Raw genomic sequence first — 20,163 nt, 5'->3', positions numbered from 1 at the left:
ATTAAATAAATATTTAATTATTTAAACATCTCAATTTTTGAATTTTTACATGAAATATTAGTTGACACATTTAATTTAATTTATTTTCATTACTTTCAGGGAACACAATTAACAAATTTTGATAAATAAAAATTATTAAAAAAAAATTGTTAAAACAGAAGCTTGAATAGAGAATAAAGCTGCATTTGCCGCTCGAAAACTTTAAAAACTGACAGTTATTATGGTATTCCAAAACAAACACTTGAATCTTAAAAAAGATCTTCTAGGATTTTATTCATTTGGGATTAATTAATTAAAGATTGTCAACTGGTCTTTTACAAAAATGTATTTCTTTATCAGGACGACTAAGAAGTCAAACCTTGTGTCTTTTAGTTACAAGTTGTAATAAAAAGCAACAAGGAAGCAGTCGTGGAAAAGTTGCAGTTTTTCCAAAAGGGCCCAATTATACATTTAAAAGCACAGGGATTGCGCTTCTCCTTGTTAAAAACTGTAGAAAAGGAAAGGCGAGAAGAAGCTAATTGCGAGGGCCATCAAATGAATGGCCAATTATCGAAATTGGGTGGCACCAGCGGGACTCATCGGAACAAGGGATAGAAAGAAAATCGAATCGACTACTCTGCTAACTGAGTGCTAACGAATCGCAGCAACCTAATTTGGATCAGCAGAATGATTTGAAAAAAAGCCGCCAGCAGTCGAAGCAAATTATTCTCGATGGAGGTTGACATTAATTAATCAAATATTTCACAATGATGGGTTTAGTCTCTGCTGTTTACAAACTATCAATCGATAATTAGTCCGCTCCGATGGGCAATCGCGAAAATGATGGTAATTATAAACTGGCAAAATTCGCGGCAGCTACAATAAAGCAACATAATTTGCACACAAAAACACTTTGCGTTGATTGACTGCAGAAATGACGATGGGTTATGCAAATGGGACGCAGAGGAAAATACATACAACAACCAGGCACATTATGACTGACGTGCAAAAACGATGCGTCACACCGCCCCAACCTCACAAGGCAATTATTGTCGGCGCGCGTGAAAGGTTCAAACGGGTCGTTAATAAAACGGCTGAGAGCGCGTTCCGATTATGCAGCAGCCGCTCTTAATGAGCTCAACTGAATGCAGACTCCATTAATCCAAAAGCTAAAAGTTTAAAGCGGACAAATTTGAAATTCTTTTTCATTTACTAACTCATATTTAGAGGATTGCAAAAACGAGTATACGCAAAAATTTACAGCGATAATCGCACTCTAAGTTTGAAACTGTGACTAACCCCAATTTTAACCTAAAGGGTTTCAAATTTTTTAATTACAATTTACCATTAATTTAATGTTTCTCTCCTAACAGTCGTTTTTCTTGCAATGTAAAAATTAAATTAATAATTTGAAAATAATAAATAAATAAAATGAATAAAAATAATAATAGTACAAATTGCAATTGATTGAGAGCCCCGAAATTCAGCAACATTTTTGCGATTGAGAAGAAAGTACAACAATATTTTTTTAATCTTAATTTTTTTGCAGTTACTTCCCTTTCTTTCAAATAAATTGATTAATATTAATTGAATGTAAGCAATTTGATTGGAATAATTAGACGAAGAAACAATTTCCTAATTATATATATCAATGCAAGAACTTTTTGCAAAAAAAAAAAAAAAATAATAAATTTGAAAACAAAAATTAGCAGAGTTGAAATTAAAATGTTCTTACCTCCACTCTCCTTTCCCGTTCTGCTGAGCCTGGGCAGATTGGGGTCGTTGGGGCCCACGGTGGCGGGGGTGGCGTCCCTGGTGGACAAATTGAGGAGGATGCTCTTGAAGATCTCGCTGGAGCGGCGCAGTTCGGCGAAGATGCTCCTCTCGACGGGCCTGAGCAGGTTTTCGTTGTCGGTGGGCGAGAGGAGGCAGGGCGAGGGCGGGCCGGCCTCTGGGGGTGGCGGGGGCGGCTGTGAGATGTTGGGGCTCGACTTGACCGACACGCTGCGGCGCTCGATGAGGAAGCGCTGCGAGTTTGTCAGGTCGACTTCGCTGTCCAGCGAAAAGGAGCGTTGCCGCGGCAGCGACTTGCTGATGTGCGCCCTTCGCTTCTTGAAGGGACTCTCGGGGGTGAGCACGTTTGGGTTGGCCCCAGAGTCGCTCAGCCGCCCGCCAAACTCGCCCCCGGGCTTGGAGCCCTGCTGGTCCGGCTCCAGACCGTACTTGAGCAGCAGCCGCACCACGTCCACCGACCCGTGCATCACCGCCACGTGCAAAGCGTTTATGAATATCGAAGGAACTTCCGGCTCGCGCTCATCTCCGTTCGCGTCTAACCTGAATTTAAAAGAAAAGCAAAAGTATCTTTTAGAATTTTACCATTCAAATTCTCTTTACATCATTTTTCAATTAAAGGAAAACATTTGCCGGAAAATTAGTTTTTTTTTCTGAAAAAATATTTTCTCTAAAAATTTCTAGTTTTCTAGACTGGTGAGGAATTGAGGATTTTTTTTTAATAAAAAGGCGAAGTTTTTAATCGCTTTGTAATGCAAAAATTCGTTAAAAAAATCTTTTCAGAGAAAGTTTTTAAGATTCTATACTGAAGATTATTTAAATTTTTCATATTATAATTTTGACAACACTGATTTTCAAAATCAAAGAGGAACTTTTTATAAAACGGCAAACAAAATTTTCACAAAATAAGCTACATCAAATAACAAGAGTGAAAATGGAATTTTTTTGAACAAAAAATGACAAAAATTCCCAAAGACCTGTTGACCGAATGAATTTTTGGGAAAATTAAAAATCAAGATGAGTTATTCACCAGCCTATTTGAGATCCTTATAGTGCAAAGAGGATTTAGCCAGACTCAAAATTCCTATTAAATAGTTTTCCAAAACATAAATTCCGTGGCAAAAGGGAAATTTTTAAACTTGCATAGGCAACCGGATTGGCACTTGGGTATTGGGGTTGCATATCCACTCTTTTGTGCAGGAAACGTACAATGGGAAAAGGAATAACCTTCACTTTTGAAACGTTTCATTAATTAAATAAAAGGATATTGCCGAGGGCATCACATAATGAAATCAGAGACTGAAAAACACACCACCTTTGCGTACAAACCACACACGCGCGCGCGTTCATTAAAAGTTTTAGGCCGTCGCGTACCAGACGTATCGCATAATAGGGTGAGTGCAGAATGTTAACAATATCACGTTAATGCAAAATCCCGTGCTCTTTGGCGCAATAATTTGATTTTGTGCAAATAGAGAACGCAGGCCCGGGGCAAAAATGCCTCCGAGTAGCGGCAGAGCAAACAGGCTGAAAGGCAGCAAGGCGACGAACAGGGACTATGTTCTCTCTCTCTCTCTCTAATTTGTTTGATGAGTGCCTCCATCGAAAAGCCAATTTGAGCCGGGCCAGAGGAAATCAATTAGTGCAGCCGGCTCTCGTCGCACGCAAAACTCACCTATCTATGAGGGTCTTTGATTTTCGCAACAGAATCTCCACATCCTGACTCTGCGTCTCGCTGGAAGACTTATCCAAAATGCTGCCATGTAAATTAACCTGAAATGCAAACACACAAACACACTTTCAACCAGTTCGCACGCTTGATTGATCTTCTGAAAGTTGCGATTCAGTGATTTGTCAAATTAAGCGATTGCAAAACTCGCTTTGTAAATGCTCAAAATGAGTTCAAAGTTCATTGAAAATATCAAAGGGAACTTGTTGATTATTAAAAAAAAATTATCTTTAAATTTGAACATATTTTTGGAAGAAGCTGATTGAGTTGTTACAAAGTAAAAAAAATTCAAGTATTTTATTATCGCGATTAAAGATTTTAATAGCTTAAAATTTTTCAAACAATTGAAAATTAGAGTTTGTTTCTAAAAAGAAAAGGATTTTGGCTCAATACCAAGTAAATGCTGTAAGTTTTCAAACCTGGAACTTGTCGTGATGAACATCAAGAAATCTTTTGACCCGTAGAGTATCGTTTGTACGAATTGCTCTTTCCAGTTGAGTTGCTTCCAGACTCAAGTCTGTGGCGGAGGATGCGAGGCTGCAAAATCAATTTGCTTTTTAATGCGTTGCTGGTGGTGCCGGGCCGGGTGCGGGTATTTGCTCTGCGGGATCACGTACGTACTCGCGAAAGCGGGCGAAAGAATCTGTTTCACATTTTATGTGTTTGTCTGCTGCAAATGTTGACGAATCTTGCCTTGTAATGTAATCGTTTGTTTGACTGAGAGCGGCGCGAGTTAATTTGGCGGAAAATATTAGGAAACGAGTGTCGCATTTCATTTGGCGGTGAATCGAGCCAAAGAACAAAATCCCTCCCTTTTTCTGCCTCTGAAGCATTCACGAAGAAGACGGATTTATATAAAATAGTTTTCAATTAAAAAATACGATTATTTTGATGCAAAATAAAAATTTAAAGTAGTTTTTCTTTGTTAAAAAGGTTCCATATTGTAATATTTAAGCACATGTGAATATTTAACGCAATAGGAGGAGTGCAATCCACTTACGTGTCGGTGGCTGCGATGTAATTACGTAATTTTTTTAAAGCGCGCACAATTTGGCCGTATTTGCATTGCGTATATTCATAAAAAAAGGGTCGGTCGGCGGGCCAGACAAAAAATATGAGTATCTCTGGCAGGCATTACACACAAAAGAGAAGCGGCCCGCATATATCGCGCGTCGGAGAGCATTTTGTAAAAATGACTTGCACAAAACGTGAGCGCAGAGAGCAGTGGGGCGCGGCGGGGGCGGCCGAGAGAGAGCCATTGCACCCCGCTCTCTTTCTCTCGCTGAAATAGCGCGACGACAGGTTACAAGAGTTTTCACTCTGCGTCGAAATAGGGCACGGTGCACGCGAGAGACCGGCTGCCTCATCTCCTGTCATAATAATACACGTTTATATACCGTCTAAGTCAAAGAAACGGAAATTTAAGACGCACACCCAATGAGAGCTGAAGGCACATTTACAACAAGCGTGCAAACAAACGGACTAACCGCCCCTCACTTTTTCGCGCCCGGAGAGCTACCCTTTTTTTCTGTACATAAAATTTTCTCAGTTATTCTTTTTTAAGCAAACTAAAAAAATCAACTTGAACTTCAACGACTAAATTTTGATTCAAGATTCAAAGCTAAAATTAAATTTTTTACTGTTTAAGCCACTAAAAAAAAAACAGTTTTTCAGCCTCTAATGAATTTTACAAACCTTAATATTATCAACATCAGCCATTAGACTTATTCAGGAAGATTATGATGAAAAAAAAAATGGTGGAAAATTTGATTTCAAATTCTAAAAGAAAAAAAAACTCCAAAATTGAGTAAAAATATTAATATGACCAAAATAGTCAGAAAATTCATTTACAAAACATCTTCTTGACTGTTCTTGACCTGATCATTCAACACCTTTGAATAATGGTCATATGTGCGTTCTAAAATCTGTTTAACTGGTTTTAGCATTTGTTTGTCAATCTGGTACACTAAACACAAAGTTTCTCTGCAAAGAAATTTAAGTAGTGAAAATAATAATAATAATGATAATAATAACAATAAGAATAAAAATATTAAATTGAGTAATTTATTTTGAATAAATATACTTTATTAAAAAAAAAAAGATTAGAAAATACAATAAAGATTTTCAAAGATTTAGTCCGCAAACGAATCGTCTTTGTCTTTTTTAATTTCCATAAATCTTCCGAGAAATTAAACATTTTATGTAAGCAGAAGAAACTTTATGCACGCCTCAAAAAGTGAGTATAAATCTTTCATCCCCAGTCGACGCTTTGAAATTTACGAGATGATTCCCCTCCGAGTCACGTTTGGTTTTTTATGGGACTTGTAGCTTCAAGAGTTACCTGCATTGTAAACTTGCAGATTGGAAAGACAGTCTTGATGGGCTGAGATCTCTTCGGCTGTGTGGTCGAGCGGGAGGGCCCGGGGTCAAGGGAGGGGAGGTGGGGGTGTTGGCGAGGCACGACGAGGCCGTCAGGCCCAACTCGTGAAGTAGGTGGTAGTTTGTCGGTCGCTCCTGCCGATCCACCTCCTGCACCCCGAAACAAAAGAAACAAACGTCAATAAACGCAGCCATCAAGAGCCGGCCGGCCGGCCGTCCGGACGGCAGCTTGTTGCGGCGCGGCGCCCACACGCCAAACTTTATGAAAATAATGTGTGTGGCCCGAGCGAGAAAGAGCGCGATTATCGTGATTCGAAGTGACACACACACACAAAAGAAATGCAGCCGGTGTCAAAACTTTTTGTTCTGGCACGGAAAAGGGCGCTTAACGCCGCGGAACGGCTGAAACTCGTTTCAAAACTTGACATCTAAATCACGTTTGAAAATTGTCAACTCAGAATTTAAATGAAAAATTACATTCTAAATTGTGGAAGCCAATATAAAATCAAGCGCCAAAACAATTATAAAAAAATATATAGGTAGAGCAAAGAAAAAATATTTAATTGAATTAATTTTGCTCTTAATCTAAATATTTAAAATTAAATTACTAAAAAGCGGGTTTAAAGCTTATTAACTTTCATATTTATCTTCTGGCACCTATTTTTCCCCAAACTATTCATGAATTAATTAGTGAAAGGCGACCTTTAAATTAAAAAATTCTTTGTTTTTCTTCATTGTTTGATATTTTGAGTTTTTCATAACGTAAAAATGATTTTAATTTAAAATAAAAATCATTCATAGGAATTGTAAAAATTTGATGTAAAAATTGAACGAACCTTGGAGGCAGAGCCGAGGATCACCTGGCCCAGGTCGTTCTGCACGCCGAAAGGGTACTTAACCTCGGAGGCAGACTGGGAGGGCGGGTCGGTCGCCTGTGGCGGCGGAGGCGACGGGCCTTTGGCCAGGTTTCTGGGCGGCACGGGGGGCAGGCCGGGGGCGGCGGACCTGACAGGGTGGATGATGGTCGGAGTGGATAACTTTCTTTCCTTCTTGGCGCCATGGATGGAGGCTAAATTTGATTTCATGACAGACGACGGCACGCGCTGCTTCGAGTCCAGTCGCTGCAGGAACTTCCGAGAGCTGCTGGGGGATGTGCCGCCGCCGCCGCTGCTGCCTCCGCTGCTGCTGCTGCTTGCCCCTGGCCGAAATTGGTCATTGTTCTTCGTTCAGCCACCTGCCATTTGCCAAAACAAAAAATAAAATTTCTTATTATTTTTTAGACAAGCAATTCTTCCTCCCATAAAATGTTAGTTAGAGTTCTGGAAATTTCAATTTACTTATTTTTCATTAAAAATTTCATATCATCTATTTTTAGTTTTGGGTTAAAATTTAAAATTTAAAAAATAAAAAATAAATATAAAAAAAAGCAAAATTGGCTTGTTCTCTGGCAGTTCATTCTGGATAGCTTTGGAAACATTTTCAGCTGTTCAAAGACCAAGGTACTTTATTTACAAATGCAATAAATGCGTAAATATGACTTATTTTGTTATTATTTTTTCTTTTAATTAAAAAAATTAAAAATATTCGCTTACGAAAGTTAGCATTTTTTGCACAACTATTTTTTAATTTCATTAAACTTGATTTCTCTTTTGGAAGGCAAGTGAGTTGTAAAATTTTGAGTCATAATTTCTTTTCAGACAATCGATTTCCTTCCAAATTATATGATGAAAAAACGGTGAAAAATATCTCATTAATACCGAAATAGAGTCAAAGACGCTTGAAAATTTATAGTCCTTTTCCAAGAGACGAGAAGCTGCGAAAATGAATAAATAAATTTTATACGCTTTCCTTTTATTGGCAGCCGCCCAATTAAACGTCTCTCGTTTGTAGTTCGGAGAAAAAAAAGCGGAAATAAAAAATGAAACGATTCGCGTGTTGGCTGAGAAGGAGCTGCAATTTATGGACTTTGTGAGAGAGACCCGTGTAATTCGCGTGTTAGTCCATCGATTATTCTCGTTTGACACCGCGAAGAGAGAAATGTGTGTATTTTTACAATAAAAAGAACTCACGAAAGTCGTGGCCGCGTGAGGGAAGGGGTGAGCCGCCGAGCAATGATCGAAGCAGCTTGTTCTCTCTCTCTCTCTCTCTCTCTCTCTTGGAGACGTTCACTCTGCAATCTGCAACAAGCAAGAACCGCAAGTTAGTGCGTCGCTCTTAATTACGCGACAGCGGAATTAAGCGAATTAAGCACACAGTTAGTTAGTTGGCGTGTTGCTGCTTATGTGCCTTATCAAAACATGTCAACCTCAGCGCCGCATAAATTTTGACTGATAGTTATTAGTTAGCGCAGCTCTCAAGAACACAACGGATCAGATTATTCAGATTTAGCGTAGTTTGCAGAACAGAAACCGAGCGTTCAAATTCGCTTCTAAGCACAATTCGTTTCCAGATTAGGAAAATAGGGCTAGCTTTGAAATAGGATGTTTTTTAAATTTTTTTGTATTGAAAAAGGAAAAAAATTATTAATTTATTCAGATCTTTTTCTTTCAGATATCAAGATGGTAAAATCAGGCTTAAGATTTCAAATTCATTGCAATTTTTTGAACAATTAGAAATTTGACCTTTTTGTTTACATGACATGACATTGCTAGCAATTTGAAGTTTGCTTAAAATTTTTAATAAATTATTGGTATTTTTAGTTTGTCTTATAAACAAACAAAAACCTTCAGAAAGTAAACTTTTCTGAGGAAAATACGAAACCATCTGGCTCCAAGTAGAACACTCGTGTCTCTTCTAATGACGTGGAAAAGTAAAGCAACCCATTAAAAAGTTACAGCCCTCTTCAAACATTAGTTTGAAGTCATCAAATTTTCTAAAGACCCTCAAAGATTTCCTCCAAATTACTGCAACTTGCAAATGTGTAGTATGATTTAAGGAAATTGTCTTCTTTCAAAGCATTCTTTTGTAAAAATTCCATTGCGACTCCTCTCAAAAACTGTATTTCCTTGACAAATCCATCTCTGGCAGATCATTTTTAACCCCGGCGGTGGAAAAAGTCAAGGCAATTTGGCGTCTTGTCTTCTTTTGAGGCGAAAAACTTGCAAATCTGATCCGCCACCATTATTCGACGTCAAGATGACGCGAGTTTGGGCAAAAAAGTCATGCGACGGAATTTTTCCCGCAGTCACAGCAACACTGCTCGCTCGTTTTCCTTTTGAAATTAACTACACTTGAGATACAAATTCATCATACGAAGGAAAAAAAAGAAGGCCGGGCACAAACGAGGACGGGTTTCGCAAAGTAGCGCGAAAGCCGCAACGACCAGCCCGATGATAAATTGCTGTCCTGCAACCCGCATGGTGCGCGTGTGTTGTAAAAAGCGTGTGCTGCATACACAACAGGCGCCCGCTCCGTTTAGCGGCGAATCTGACGCCTGCCACGCCGCTGGGCCCATAAGCTAATTAGACGCCCATAAATTTGCCTATCAACTTTCTCGATCGCGACGTGTAATCAAAATATTTTGTGCCCACCAACACTCATCACTGTAAATTAAGCCATAATTATATCGCACCACGTCAACCCAACTACGCATGATCTTATCAAGTGAAAGGAAATATAAAAAAATTGATGTTTTATCTCAAAAAAATTGGGAATTAATTTTGACAAATTTTTGCATTCAAATAAACGACTGAAATTTTTCCCGAAAACTCTCAAAATTGTTTAATTTATTTTATTCAAATTAAATTTTTTTGTTGAAATTTAGATTTTCACATTTCATGAACATTATTGTTGAAAACCGAAATGTCGAAATATCCTGCATTGAAACGACATAATTATACCTGAGCATGACAATGAATAGTATCGTCATAGTTCTGTGGTGCGAGGCCGTTTTGTGAAACAGGAAGCAACGATGCTGGCGATTCAATGCCATCAATTGTCCCGTTTGAAGGTTTTTATTACGGCTTTTCAAGGTCTCCATGCCAACGCTGCAGCCTACTTTTTTAAATCAAACTGTTAATTAAATAAATTAAAAGTTTCAAATAATTAATTTTCTTCTTTAATCTTTACTTTTGAATCAATTGGGGTCATTGAGGAACCACCATGATTTTGAAAAAAAAAACTCAAATAATGTTTTCAAATAAATTTCTAAACATCAACTATTGATAGTTATCTTTGAGGCACATTTTATAATAGACTTTATATAAAAAATTGTCATTGATTTTTCTCTCTTATTTCCAACGCTTGGTGCTGATGTTGTCCTTAGCTATTTACATGTACGCTCGTTTGTGTTTGTGTGCGTGCAGCCTCAGGCCGGCCGAAGGATGACCGAATCGACCACAGTGGGTCTGACCGCCGCATTGCGTTATCCCTTCCCATTCATCTCCAGGTGGCGCCAATTTCATTTCAATATCTCCCCTGACGACTTTACCCACTTCGACCCCAGATCATATTTTTGAAATGTGAACAAAACAAAAATATAAACCGCTAACAATTTTTCAAAAGTATTTTACACGTTTTGATAATTATAAAGATTAATATGAGATTATGAAATTATAGTATTGTTATAATTAGAAACGAAAGTTGTAATTGAATTAAAATTAAATAATCCCGGTCAGAATAAAAATTGATTTGATCCCATTTCAAAGTTATAAATTTTCTGAAGCGATATTTCAAATTTGAACGGACGTCAATGGAAAGTCAATGGACGCAATGACGTGCCCGATGGGCGGCAATCCCAGCAACAAAGAAAATCGAAATGAAAATTCTCATCGTCATTTCCAAAACATCCTGTTCAACCTGTTCAGTTTTAGTATAAAAGGAGCGAAATATCAAAGTGCTTCACTCTGCAAAAAAGATGAGGAGTTTCGTTATTGTATCCGTGCTCGCTTTTGCCTGCGTGGCCCTTGGGCAAAAACCGACCAAGGCACCCGACTGCGTCGCCGCCGATTACAAGGTATGCTTTTCACCCTTTCGCATTATTAAAAATTCATCCAAAAATTGATGTAGAAATTGCAAAGCTGCTATGACCCGGACATTGTCCCGATTTTTGACAATAAAACGACCCAGTACAAAACGGCATTCAAAACTTGCAAGGGCACTGCGGACACCACCAACTACATGATGAACTTCTTACTTAACAAAATGTTTGACAAGAAAACAAACACCTTCAATCTGGCAGACAAGAAAATTCGTTTGTTATGATTGTTTTGATTGTTCTTTTGTTAATCAATCTTTACTTTATTTTAGAGGATAAAGTGGTTGACCAAGCGGTAGAAAACATTTAGTGTTGAATTTCTTTTCAAGTTTAACTAATTAATTTTCAGTGCATTTTTGAGTGCATCATTAATCAAACTGGCCAAATTGTAAAGAAAAAATTTCACAAGACTCTCAAAATCTTAAATAGAGTAATAAATCTAGAATTTTCCCAACGGTACAATTGGCAAAGAAGCTTTGGAATATTATATCATCAACGACCCTAATCAAAATCCCTTCTGGGGAGAAAAATTTAGTGGTTACTTTGATTTATGCTTGCAGGCCATTACTAGTTAGAATTTTTTTTAATTTAAATGGAGATTGAACTAATTTTAATTCAATTCAGATCTGAATATTCCAAAATTCGTTAACAAACAGAAAAAAATGTGCGATCCAAAGTGGCTCCTGATGACTCAGTGCACGATTTTTAAGGCTTGGGCGGTATGAAAAAAAAATTATTAAATTTATTACTAATATGACTTTATTTCGTTTTCTTTCTTCATAAAAATTAGCAAATCCTGGACGAAGTTTACGTTTATAACCAGACTATCGACTCTGGTGTTGTTGAAAAATGGGGTAAAATTTTAGAGACACGATAAAATTTTATCAGAGAGACTAATTTTGTGGCGCAGATGTTAAGGCGATTTGCAATACAACCTTGAAGACGATGCACACCTGCAGGACTGGTAGTTTCTTTGAGGGCCTCAATGTTGATTAGGACAAAGACACAGAGGCGGTATTCTTAGTTTACTAAAAAATATGAATTTCGCGGAATAAAAGCTCAATGTGCAATATCAGCATAATTTTTTTCTTTTATCACGAGTTTCATGAACCAAAACCATTTAAAAAAATAAAGAAACAAAAACATCCTAATAAATCAATTCATATTTTATTTTATTTAATGGAGCCTTAAAAATTGTTATTTTGAGGAAAGTTTTCTTTTTTATTTAAACACCGATAATTGTACGGGAGAAACGTTGTAAGGTAAACTAACAATAAGTATAACGTCAGCGTTTGTCACGATTACAAAATTTTCAAAATAATTCTTGTGAAATTCAAATCATTTATAAATATTTGCTGCAATTTTCACCAGATGATAAAATGCAAAAGGAAGCCCACCACAGGAAAAAGCTGGAACGAATTTTATTACAACCTGAACATATAAATTTCGCTTAGTTTTGACATTTGCCAAAACATCCGGCGGTGATGCCGTTTATAAAAGGCCGCTTTTAATCTAACTTTTATCACTTTTCTGTGAAATGACAACGAGCCTCATAGTTATTTTGCTCGCATTTGCCTGCGCGGCCTTTGGGCAGAAACCGACCAAGGCACCTGACTGCGTCGCCCCAGATTACAAGGTACTATTCCTCAAAAGGATTTTATTTATTATTAATTTCTGGGAAAAATGTATAGAAATTGCAAATCTGCTATGATCCCGACATTGTCCCTATTTACGACAACAAGACCGCCCAGTTCACTGTGGCTTTCAAAACTTGCAAGGGCAATGGTGACACCACCAACTACATGACGCACTTTTTACTCAACAAAATGTTTGACAAGAAAAACAGCAATGCTCTGAATCTCAATGATAAGAAGATTCGTAAATTTAAAAACGTTTTGAATAATTTTATTTTTACGTTTATATGTAAATATATTTTCAGAGGACCAACTGTCTGGTCAAGCAGTAAAGTTCAAAATTTCCCTTTCTTTAATTTATCATTATAGTTTGAACCATTTTTCAGTGCATATTTGAATGTCTCATCAACCAAAACGGGCAAATTGTAATTTTTATTGAAATATGTTTGACTTGTCAAAATCGTATTAAATTATGGAATGAAAGGTTAATTCTGACGGTTCTGTTAACACTGAAGTCTTGTCTGCCGTATTTTTCACAAATCCCAATCAAAGAACCTTTTGGGGAATGCGATTCATTACAAACTTCCAACTATGCCTGGACGGTCTTGCAGGTACAAATTAACTATCTAAAAGGAAAATTTTGATATAAAATATTTCTAGCTTTGAACATTCCAAAGTTTACTTCGAAACAATTCAAAAAGTCTTGTGATCCTAAATGGTTCCTAATGACACAGTGCATAATTTATAAAGCGTGGGCGGTAAGCATAAAAAAGTATAAAAGTTATATAAAGTTATGAAAGAAAAAAAAAATAGGAAGTTTTGGACAAACTATATGTCTTCAACTATCCAATAAACGCAATTTTCGAGAAATGGAGTAAAAATATTGATTTTCTTTTAAGATGTACAATTTTAATTTTTTTTTGTAGCAAACAGCAATATTTGCAATTCGACCAGCCTCACCATGCAAACCTGCAGGACTGGAACCATATTTGAAACCTTTCAGCTCTCTTAAAAATATTAACTGGATCAGAACTGGATGTAATTTAGAGCTTTCGTGATAATGTCAAATTGTTGTAAATTTTCTATTAAAATATTCTAAAGAAAACACGGATAAATTTTTAAAAATCACATTCTGCTCTTAAAATTTATTTCCCTTCAATTTTCACTATGCGTATTCTGCGGGAAATGGGAGCATAGAATCGCATGGCAGGATTTATGGCATGCGATTTTTAATACGAGCGAGGGCTGTGTAGCAGCCATTGACAGTACAAGCAGAGTAAATTACGGCAGTGACGTCCTGAAACGGCGGATTTTCCAAGCCGACGATTGATGGCTTCCAATGAGAGTGTGAAAGGATACAAATTAGAGCATGAATCAAACCAAGGATTTATTAAGTGCAGATAGAAGTTCAATATTATGTTATAAAATTAAGTTTTTAATTTGAAAAATTCCCAAGTTAGAATTGAGCGTGAAGATGGGCAATAATTCGAAGAGGATGGTCTACTGGTTTTTCTCCATGGCTGTAACTTTTTAACAAGCGGGAATGTTCTTGTTACATCCATCATTAAATAGGGTAGCTGGTGATTTACTTCAACTAAAGCGAAAGTCAAACCTCTAAATTATCATGATTTGTGCTACGTCGTATTTTTCCCTGCAGGGTATGTAAGAAAGATTTGCAATGTCTTTGGAGATTGAAAGTGATTTACTTTTAGACCCTTGGTTCTGCCAATAGTTGGACTAAAAACTCCTTTTACGCCAGTTTGACCATTCAAAATTTTAAAGAAATTTTCAAACCTCCTTTAATTTAATTGTCATGGTTAAAAATAAATTTCCAAAATCAGATTATTAGCTCAAAAATTGATATAATATTTCTTAAATAGATCAATGCGCTAGAAATATTATTCTAAGTTTTACTAGAATGCGGAAAAGTAACAATATTAGAGTATAAATGGCAAAAATAAATTGTTTCAAAAAATAAGAAAAATAATTTTCACACAACAAAAAGTCGAAAATCGTGGTTTTAATTTTATTTATTTAACTTATTTTAAATCAGGAGTGCACATTTTGCGAAGATCCACATTCAGAATAAATTTTCAAGCGAATCAATTTAATAAAAGGCTTTCTCCGCCACTAAATGATGGAAATTGACAAGGAAACTAAAAAATCGGTGCTTTTTTCTGAAGGAACGTTTCCGAGATTTGGCCCCGGGGGAAAATCGAGGGAGAGAGACGTGCGCAAGAAGTGGCAACGCGGCGCTCAGGGGCTGACAAGTTCATATACCCCAAGATGTACTCTCGGTCGGTCACATACATATTTTTTTCGTCAGAGGTGCGTCGAGGAGCACAACCCCAATTAGCCCTCACGTGTTGGACGGCGTGTAATTGCGAGGGTTCTGGCAACCCTTGAAGGAGCAGCCCTCGAGAGCTGGCGCGCGGGGGAGAGCACTTTCATTTACCCTCACCACCACCGGGAGGGCGAGTCACGCGCACACATACAGGCAAGGTGGGTCGAACACGTCAAGGGTAGGTATCTCCCTTGAATTCCGGCTCCACACCGAGCGCTGACATTCCGATTCTTATTCAGTTTATATTTGCAGTCAGTGCAGTGTTTCCTGCCTGCCTGCCGGCGCTGACAACTCGCGCAGGAGAATTTCATCACCGCAAACCGGCGTCTCTCTTTTCTCCGTGAATTCCTGGCCCGCGATTTTTTTATGTACACACCATGGTACGAAGACTCTCTTTCGCCGGGAGAGAGCGACGGATTTTTTGAATTGTTTCATCTCTCTCTGGAGATGTTTGAAGTGTATGAGTGACTCGTTTCGCGGAAGAAGCGACATTTTGTATATAAATATACAGTTGTCTATATGTATTTCATGTGTTACTACATAGTACAAACGAGGGCTCCTTTTTCCGCTATCTCTCATATCACCCGCCCAGCTCTCCTTCTCGTCAAAACAAGTCGATTTTCTGCTTCAAGGCAATCGCATTTTTCAATAATATAGTACCTTTTCCTTCCTACGAAAGACCTCTGAGAGCAAACAGCAGCTCTGATTAAATTGGAAAATGTCAAATTTTTTTTAAAATAGATACAAAACAGGTTGATTCTACCGATTCTACCTTGCACTTTGATCTCCAAGCGTCTCCTGGAATGACCTTTTATTGCCTAAAAAACTGGAAAATGAAGTCAAAATTTTGACGCAGGTGTAGATCATTTTTTAAAAGAGTCATCTCGCTTTACCAGGGACGCTTTTTTACGTTTATACCACTTGTTCGGCAAGAAATTTTGAGCCTTTATAAAAACGATGCGTTCATTAACTTTCGGCGCGCGGAGACAATAAACGTTTTACGGCCCATTAAGAAATAGCAACCCTTCCGCCGCGTCTCGCGTTGTGTTCACCTTTCCCCCGAAATTTTCTTCTTTTGACATTTATTCACGAGAAATGCATCGTTTTACTTTTACTATAAGAGGTTTAAGTGTGTCATATTTCGACGAGTGTTATTTCTGTGTTGGCTTGTGCATTATAAATTATCGTCGGCGGTGCCACTTTTGATGTTGCGAGTTTTAATGCACAAGGGCGCCAGATAAGCATCTTTACAATCCTCTGTGAGAGGCGGCGGCGGCGCAGCTTTGTCACCGAGTGCACCACTTGAAGTTGCTTTCGCAGGACCTGCACGGACGAGAGTTCTGTCGTCGTCGTCTCGTTTTCTCCGTGCAACATAAATTAGCGTTAAGTCGGGGGCTAATTAATTAACACGAGAGGATTGCTTTTTGCGAGTGAGAGCAGAGAGAGTGAAAAGCCTGCTGTTGTGCGCAAAACTAATTTGGCAAAGTGCTTAATGAAAGCCGAGCCGAAAATCACTCGAAAGTGACTCGCCATTTAACAATCTCTTTGTGAGCAGCGAAAATCATCCTCACTCTCGCGTCCTCATATTTGCTTTCCCTTTTCTTCAAGAATATTTGATACACAAATGGTGCTCGGAGAGCAGTCGGCGAATGTACGGTCCTTAATGGCGTCATAATATTTCTTCTTGAAAATTCATGTCTCAGCAGTTCCTCGAAACTGCCAGCAATAATACACAAAATTGCATAACCCATTTCAAGAGGGAATTATGAAATTTAGCGTCGGGAATTAAAGTCAATTCACTTTTTGATGTATACATTTTTAATTGTTTGGCCTAAAGCACAAAATAAATATTTATAAACCGAGTTTTCCTTGTACCATTTAATAAAATGTTTCTCTGGTGAGATGTGAAAACGAGCATTAAAAATCCGCAAACAAATGTGATTTTATTTTTCAGTTCACTGAATTTTTTGATCTTGGAATTGATTTATAGAAAGCATTGATGATGAAAATAAAGACATTCAATGGTTATTAATTAATCAATTATTAATTAAAGTAAAAAAATTTAAGATTGCCCTCTTAATACACGGGAAGCTAATAAAAGACTGCATATTTGCACCTTTTTAATTCGTCACTGTGCTCAAAGTTCCCCAACCCTAATCAAATGTTACCATCAGTGCAAATCATATTCGTCGAGAAACGAACCGTGCTTGCTAGTCAAATTTTGTATCGCGTTTTATAGGCAGGGTGGGGACGAGAAGAACACGAAACCGTCAATCAAATGGGCCGTAGCGAATGGGTATAATAAAGTCGGACGTCGATCGTGATGTGCGGGGCGTAGATTCGATATATAAAAAAGCGGAAAAGTTGGCCATCTCCACTTAATTTGGGAGAGGCGAACGGATGAGTAACCCGGCACCCAATATATAAGGATCCGGGGGTAAATAAAACGTCTCAATAATTCAATTCCCCCAGAGTTTTTCGTCGCGTCGCCGCACCAAGAGATTCTCTCCGGCCGGTTTCGAAAGCGGCGGTGAATTAACGAGCAAGATATTTTTTATGAGCGCAGCCAGGGGTTCGATTTTCATCAGGTTATATTCACTTTGCGAGTTCAGTGGTGGTGGAGCGAGATGGAAAAGGTCAAGTAAGCCGCGTGTGGGTGGTTGGGTCGCCGTGTGCGTGATAAAAAGGTGGGTAGGCCGGTCTATGTGCGCGCGGCATTTCCAATAAAAGTGCACCTGCACCGCTTCCACGCACCTTGGCATCGGCAGATAATCGATATTTGCGTAGGAGGGATGCTTTGCTCTCCCGCGGAACAGCTGGCCGGACTCGGAAACTCGTGCTGGTCTCGCTTGCAATGGCACTCGGCGAAACTTTGCGTAACCGCCGGCCCCGGCTGGCTCACCGCGGAAATTCCGGCGTCCCAATCGATTCGCCCAAGCCACACAGAGCACGCATTCCTTCCAGTCTCATAAATTCGATTATTAAAGGCCTGTCTCGCATTTGAAAGTTCCAAGAACTTTTGGAACCTCTAGGCCCTCCAGCTGTTGTGTCTAGACTCGATTTTCGTTCAATTTCGTTACTAGTTTGGTAAAAAGCAGCTAAAAAGTAAATTTTTCTCAATTTTCAAGCTAGAATTTGTATTTAGGTCGTTTAAAAATAAAAATAAAGAAATAATAATTTCTTATTTTTTATTTTATAAATCAAATAGGTCTACAGTCTACAAGTTCAGAAAAAAATCTATTATATTTTCATTTTATTTGCTTTTATTTACTAATTTTAAAAGAGTATGATGTTCCATTTTTTTTTTTAATTTATTCGTTTTTTTATAACATTCCAATGATGATATTATTAAATATAACTAGGTTATAATGAATAAAATATTATAAACGCTTGCATTGTTCTTTCCTCAAGCAAACTAGATGCTATCGTTAGCAACCTCTTTTTCAAGATAGTTTTCCGAATTTTCAGTTAGACAGCACTGATTCTTGTACAGAAATCAAGGTACTTTAATTTTCAAGCCTTTTATTGTTCTATTTTTACCGCTTTCTTATTAAATAGTAACAAAAATTGGCAATCAGCATTGTCCACAAATATTATTTGTCTGCTTTAAGTTCCATAAAATTAGCAAAAAAAAAAAATAGATAAATTAAATAAATAACAATATGAAATAAAAAAGCCTCTTTCCCATATCTTTATTCCCACAATTAGTAATTTTAAAAATGGAAGACGCAATTTTTAAAACATTTCAAATACTTCTGTAGGCTAATAAAATTTAAGAGCGGAAGAAACTAAATATTTTTCTGGCACTGAGTGAGTTCGTTTTTTTATAAAAATGTTTGTTCATTTTTGCTATTGATTTCCAAGGGCTAAAGCGTATGGTTCACAGTTTCTGAACTGGGAAGAGGTCCACTTCAGCTTAGCTATCAGCACTTTTTGAAGCGAATCTCCATTGTTGATTTAGCACAATCGTATCACAGAACTACTATTTCAAAAGCTGGGCTGACCTTTTCGCCTCAAATGCAGGCTGGGGGAGCGTCAAATCTCAGTTGCGGCCTCAGAAATCAATAACAGGGGATCCTCTCATTTCCCATAAAAGCTGTCATTTCATGCAAGATACGTTTAGCGAGGGGAAAGTAATAAAACAATCGAAATTGAACCTACTTGAGCCCATTTCCACAATTTAACTTCTAAAATCAGTGAAAGCCTATCAATCTCTTAAGGTTTTTCTAAAAGGAGTAAAAAAGTAAATATTTCCCCCGAAAATACACAAAAAAATCCTCGGCAAACAAAAGGGAGAGGCGAAACAACGGTGCGCCCTTTTTTATGTTTAAAAATACAAACGTGAGAGAGGAGAGATTATGGTATATATATCTGGAAAAGTTTTGCGCGGTTGCAAATAGTCAATTCTCACTCTGCTTTTTTTGGAATCGGAGGATTCCACCTGGGGCTATACACTTTCTTTCCGTGTTATCGCGCACGCAGAGGGGCTTTGCATCGGCAAAGTTGGATCCAGCTGGCAAATCCTGGGCGCGAAAAGATTGCCATTTCGCGGTTTTCCTTCCGTGTGTGGATTTCGGTGCAGCGCACGTGCCCCTCGAGACGGAGAGAGAGAGAGAGAGAGTGAGGCGGGGGGACTGTGTTTTCCTTGCCTATTTACTAAAAGTGCCACCCAGAGGAATTTTCCGCCACCGCTCTCTACTGCGACGGTGATGTCTCTCTTTCTTTCCTCCCGCTCGTTCAAGTGCCAATTTCCAGCTGCTATTTGTTTGTTTCACAAACACACACATATACAGACTTTCCGATCTCTCTCTCTTTCGCTTTTTTTTATTATTTATTCTTTTCCATCCTTCTTTCTCTTTGTCGTCTCTCTTTTGTCTCCATGAAATTAATTTCACCGTCTTTCTTCGGAACGCGCATTATTTCTAATAAAATTCCTTGAGAGAAAAATGTCAGAGTTTTCTGGAAAAGGATGGATGCGTCGAGAGGGAAAGAGTTTTGAAAGAGGCGCCCTCCTCATTAAAAACGCAGACAAGTGCACAGCACAGCAGCGATTCGTGCCATGTGTGACGACCCCATGTATGTACACGCACTACTACTTGGTTCATTATTTTGTTTTTACTTCTCGCCAACTCCCGACGACGACAACTCTCTCATTATTTTTGTGTACTTCTTGCTTTATATACCCGCGAGAGAGAGGCAGACGCATGCACGAAATGAGAAATTTTCACAGCACAAAAACACGCGTGTCTACATCGCATCTCGTGACCTAATAAAAACAGGCCGCCTCTTTATCTAGTTGCAAAAGTGGAGCAACAAATCTACTTTTTCAATG

The 20,163-nt window shown here is 38.1% G+C and overlaps 3 protein-coding genes across 10 annotated transcripts in view; 2 read left to right on the top strand and 1 right to left on the bottom strand.

Annotated features, from left to right (window-relative positions):
* Positions 1-20,163, bottom strand: part of LOC132198045 (uncharacterized) — a 101,282-nt gene that overhangs the window by 50,958 nt on the left and 30,161 nt on the right. For all 8 annotated transcript variants that reach the window (XM_059621775.1, XM_059621774.1, XM_059621777.1 and 5 more), the window contains exons 3-8: positions 7,948-8,055; positions 6,715-7,112; positions 5,841-6,028; positions 3,919-4,036; positions 3,446-3,543; positions 1,715-2,313 (exon numbers count right to left, since the gene is read on the bottom strand). In XM_059621775.1, coding sequence (XP_059477758.1) covers positions 1,715-2,313; positions 3,446-3,543; positions 3,919-4,036; positions 5,841-6,028; positions 6,715-6,963 — 1,252 coding nt within the window. In that variant the 5' untranslated portion in view covers positions 6,964-7,112; positions 7,948-8,055. The remainder of the gene's footprint in view (positions 1-1,714; positions 2,314-3,445; positions 3,544-3,918; positions 4,037-5,840; positions 6,029-6,714; positions 7,113-7,947; positions 8,056-20,163) is intronic.
* Positions 10,706-11,905, top strand: LOC132197609 (uncharacterized). The gene is made up of 8 exons (XM_059620989.1): positions 10,706-10,832; positions 10,886-11,069; positions 11,126-11,148; positions 11,203-11,241; positions 11,297-11,423; positions 11,478-11,572; positions 11,644-11,707; positions 11,764-11,905. Exons 1-8 carry the CDS (start codon positions 10,734-10,736, stop codon positions 11,847-11,849), a joined length of 717 nt encoding a protein of 238 aa, XP_059476972.1. The 5' UTR covers positions 10,706-10,733; the 3' UTR covers positions 11,850-11,905.
* On the top strand, positions 12,391-13,537 carry LOC132198447 (uncharacterized). The gene is made up of 8 exons (XM_059622513.1): positions 12,391-12,489; positions 12,545-12,731; positions 12,793-12,815; positions 12,874-12,912; positions 12,972-13,098; positions 13,148-13,245; positions 13,301-13,361; positions 13,414-13,537. The coding sequence occupies exons 1-8, from the start codon at positions 12,391-12,393 to the stop codon at positions 13,497-13,499; spliced, it is 720 nt and encodes a 239-aa protein (XP_059478496.1). The 3' UTR covers positions 13,500-13,537.

Source organism: Neocloeon triangulifer, unplaced genomic scaffold (genome assembly GCF_031216515.1).
Source record: "Neocloeon triangulifer isolate White Clay Creek 2 clone unplaced genomic scaffold, ASM3121651v1 ptg000012l, whole genome shotgun sequence".
In the NCBI taxonomy this organism is placed as follows: Eukaryota; Metazoa; Arthropoda; class Insecta; order Ephemeroptera; family Baetidae; genus Neocloeon; species Neocloeon triangulifer.
The sequence above is the reverse complement of the archived record's forward strand: the minus strand, read 5'-3'. Positions and strand labels throughout refer to the sequence as shown.

Bases quoted from the DNA above. Each gene is read 5' to 3' on its own strand.
- LOC132197609 (XM_059620989.1), top strand. From the start codon at position 10,734: ATGAGGAGTTTCGTTATTGTATCCGTGCTCGCTTTTGCCTGCGTGGCC. The intron at 11,424-11,477 runs GTTAGAATTTTT...AATTCAATTCAG, and splicing joins ATGCTTGCAGGCCATTACTA to ATCTGAATATTCCAAAATTC. The intron at 11,573-11,643 runs GTATGAAAAAAA...CATAAAAATTAG, and splicing joins CGATTTTTAAGGCTTGGGCG to CAAATCCTGGACGAAGTTTA.
- LOC132198447 (XM_059622513.1), top strand. From the start codon at position 12,391: ATGACAACGAGCCTCATAGTTATTTTGCTCGCATTTGCCTGCGCGGCC. The intron at 13,099-13,147 runs GTACAAATTAAC...AAATATTTCTAG, and splicing joins ATGCCTGGACGGTCTTGCAG to CTTTGAACATTCCAAAGTTT. The intron at 13,362-13,413 runs GTAAAAATATTG...TTTTTTTTGTAG, and splicing joins CGCAATTTTCGAGAAATGGA to CAAACAGCAATATTTGCAAT.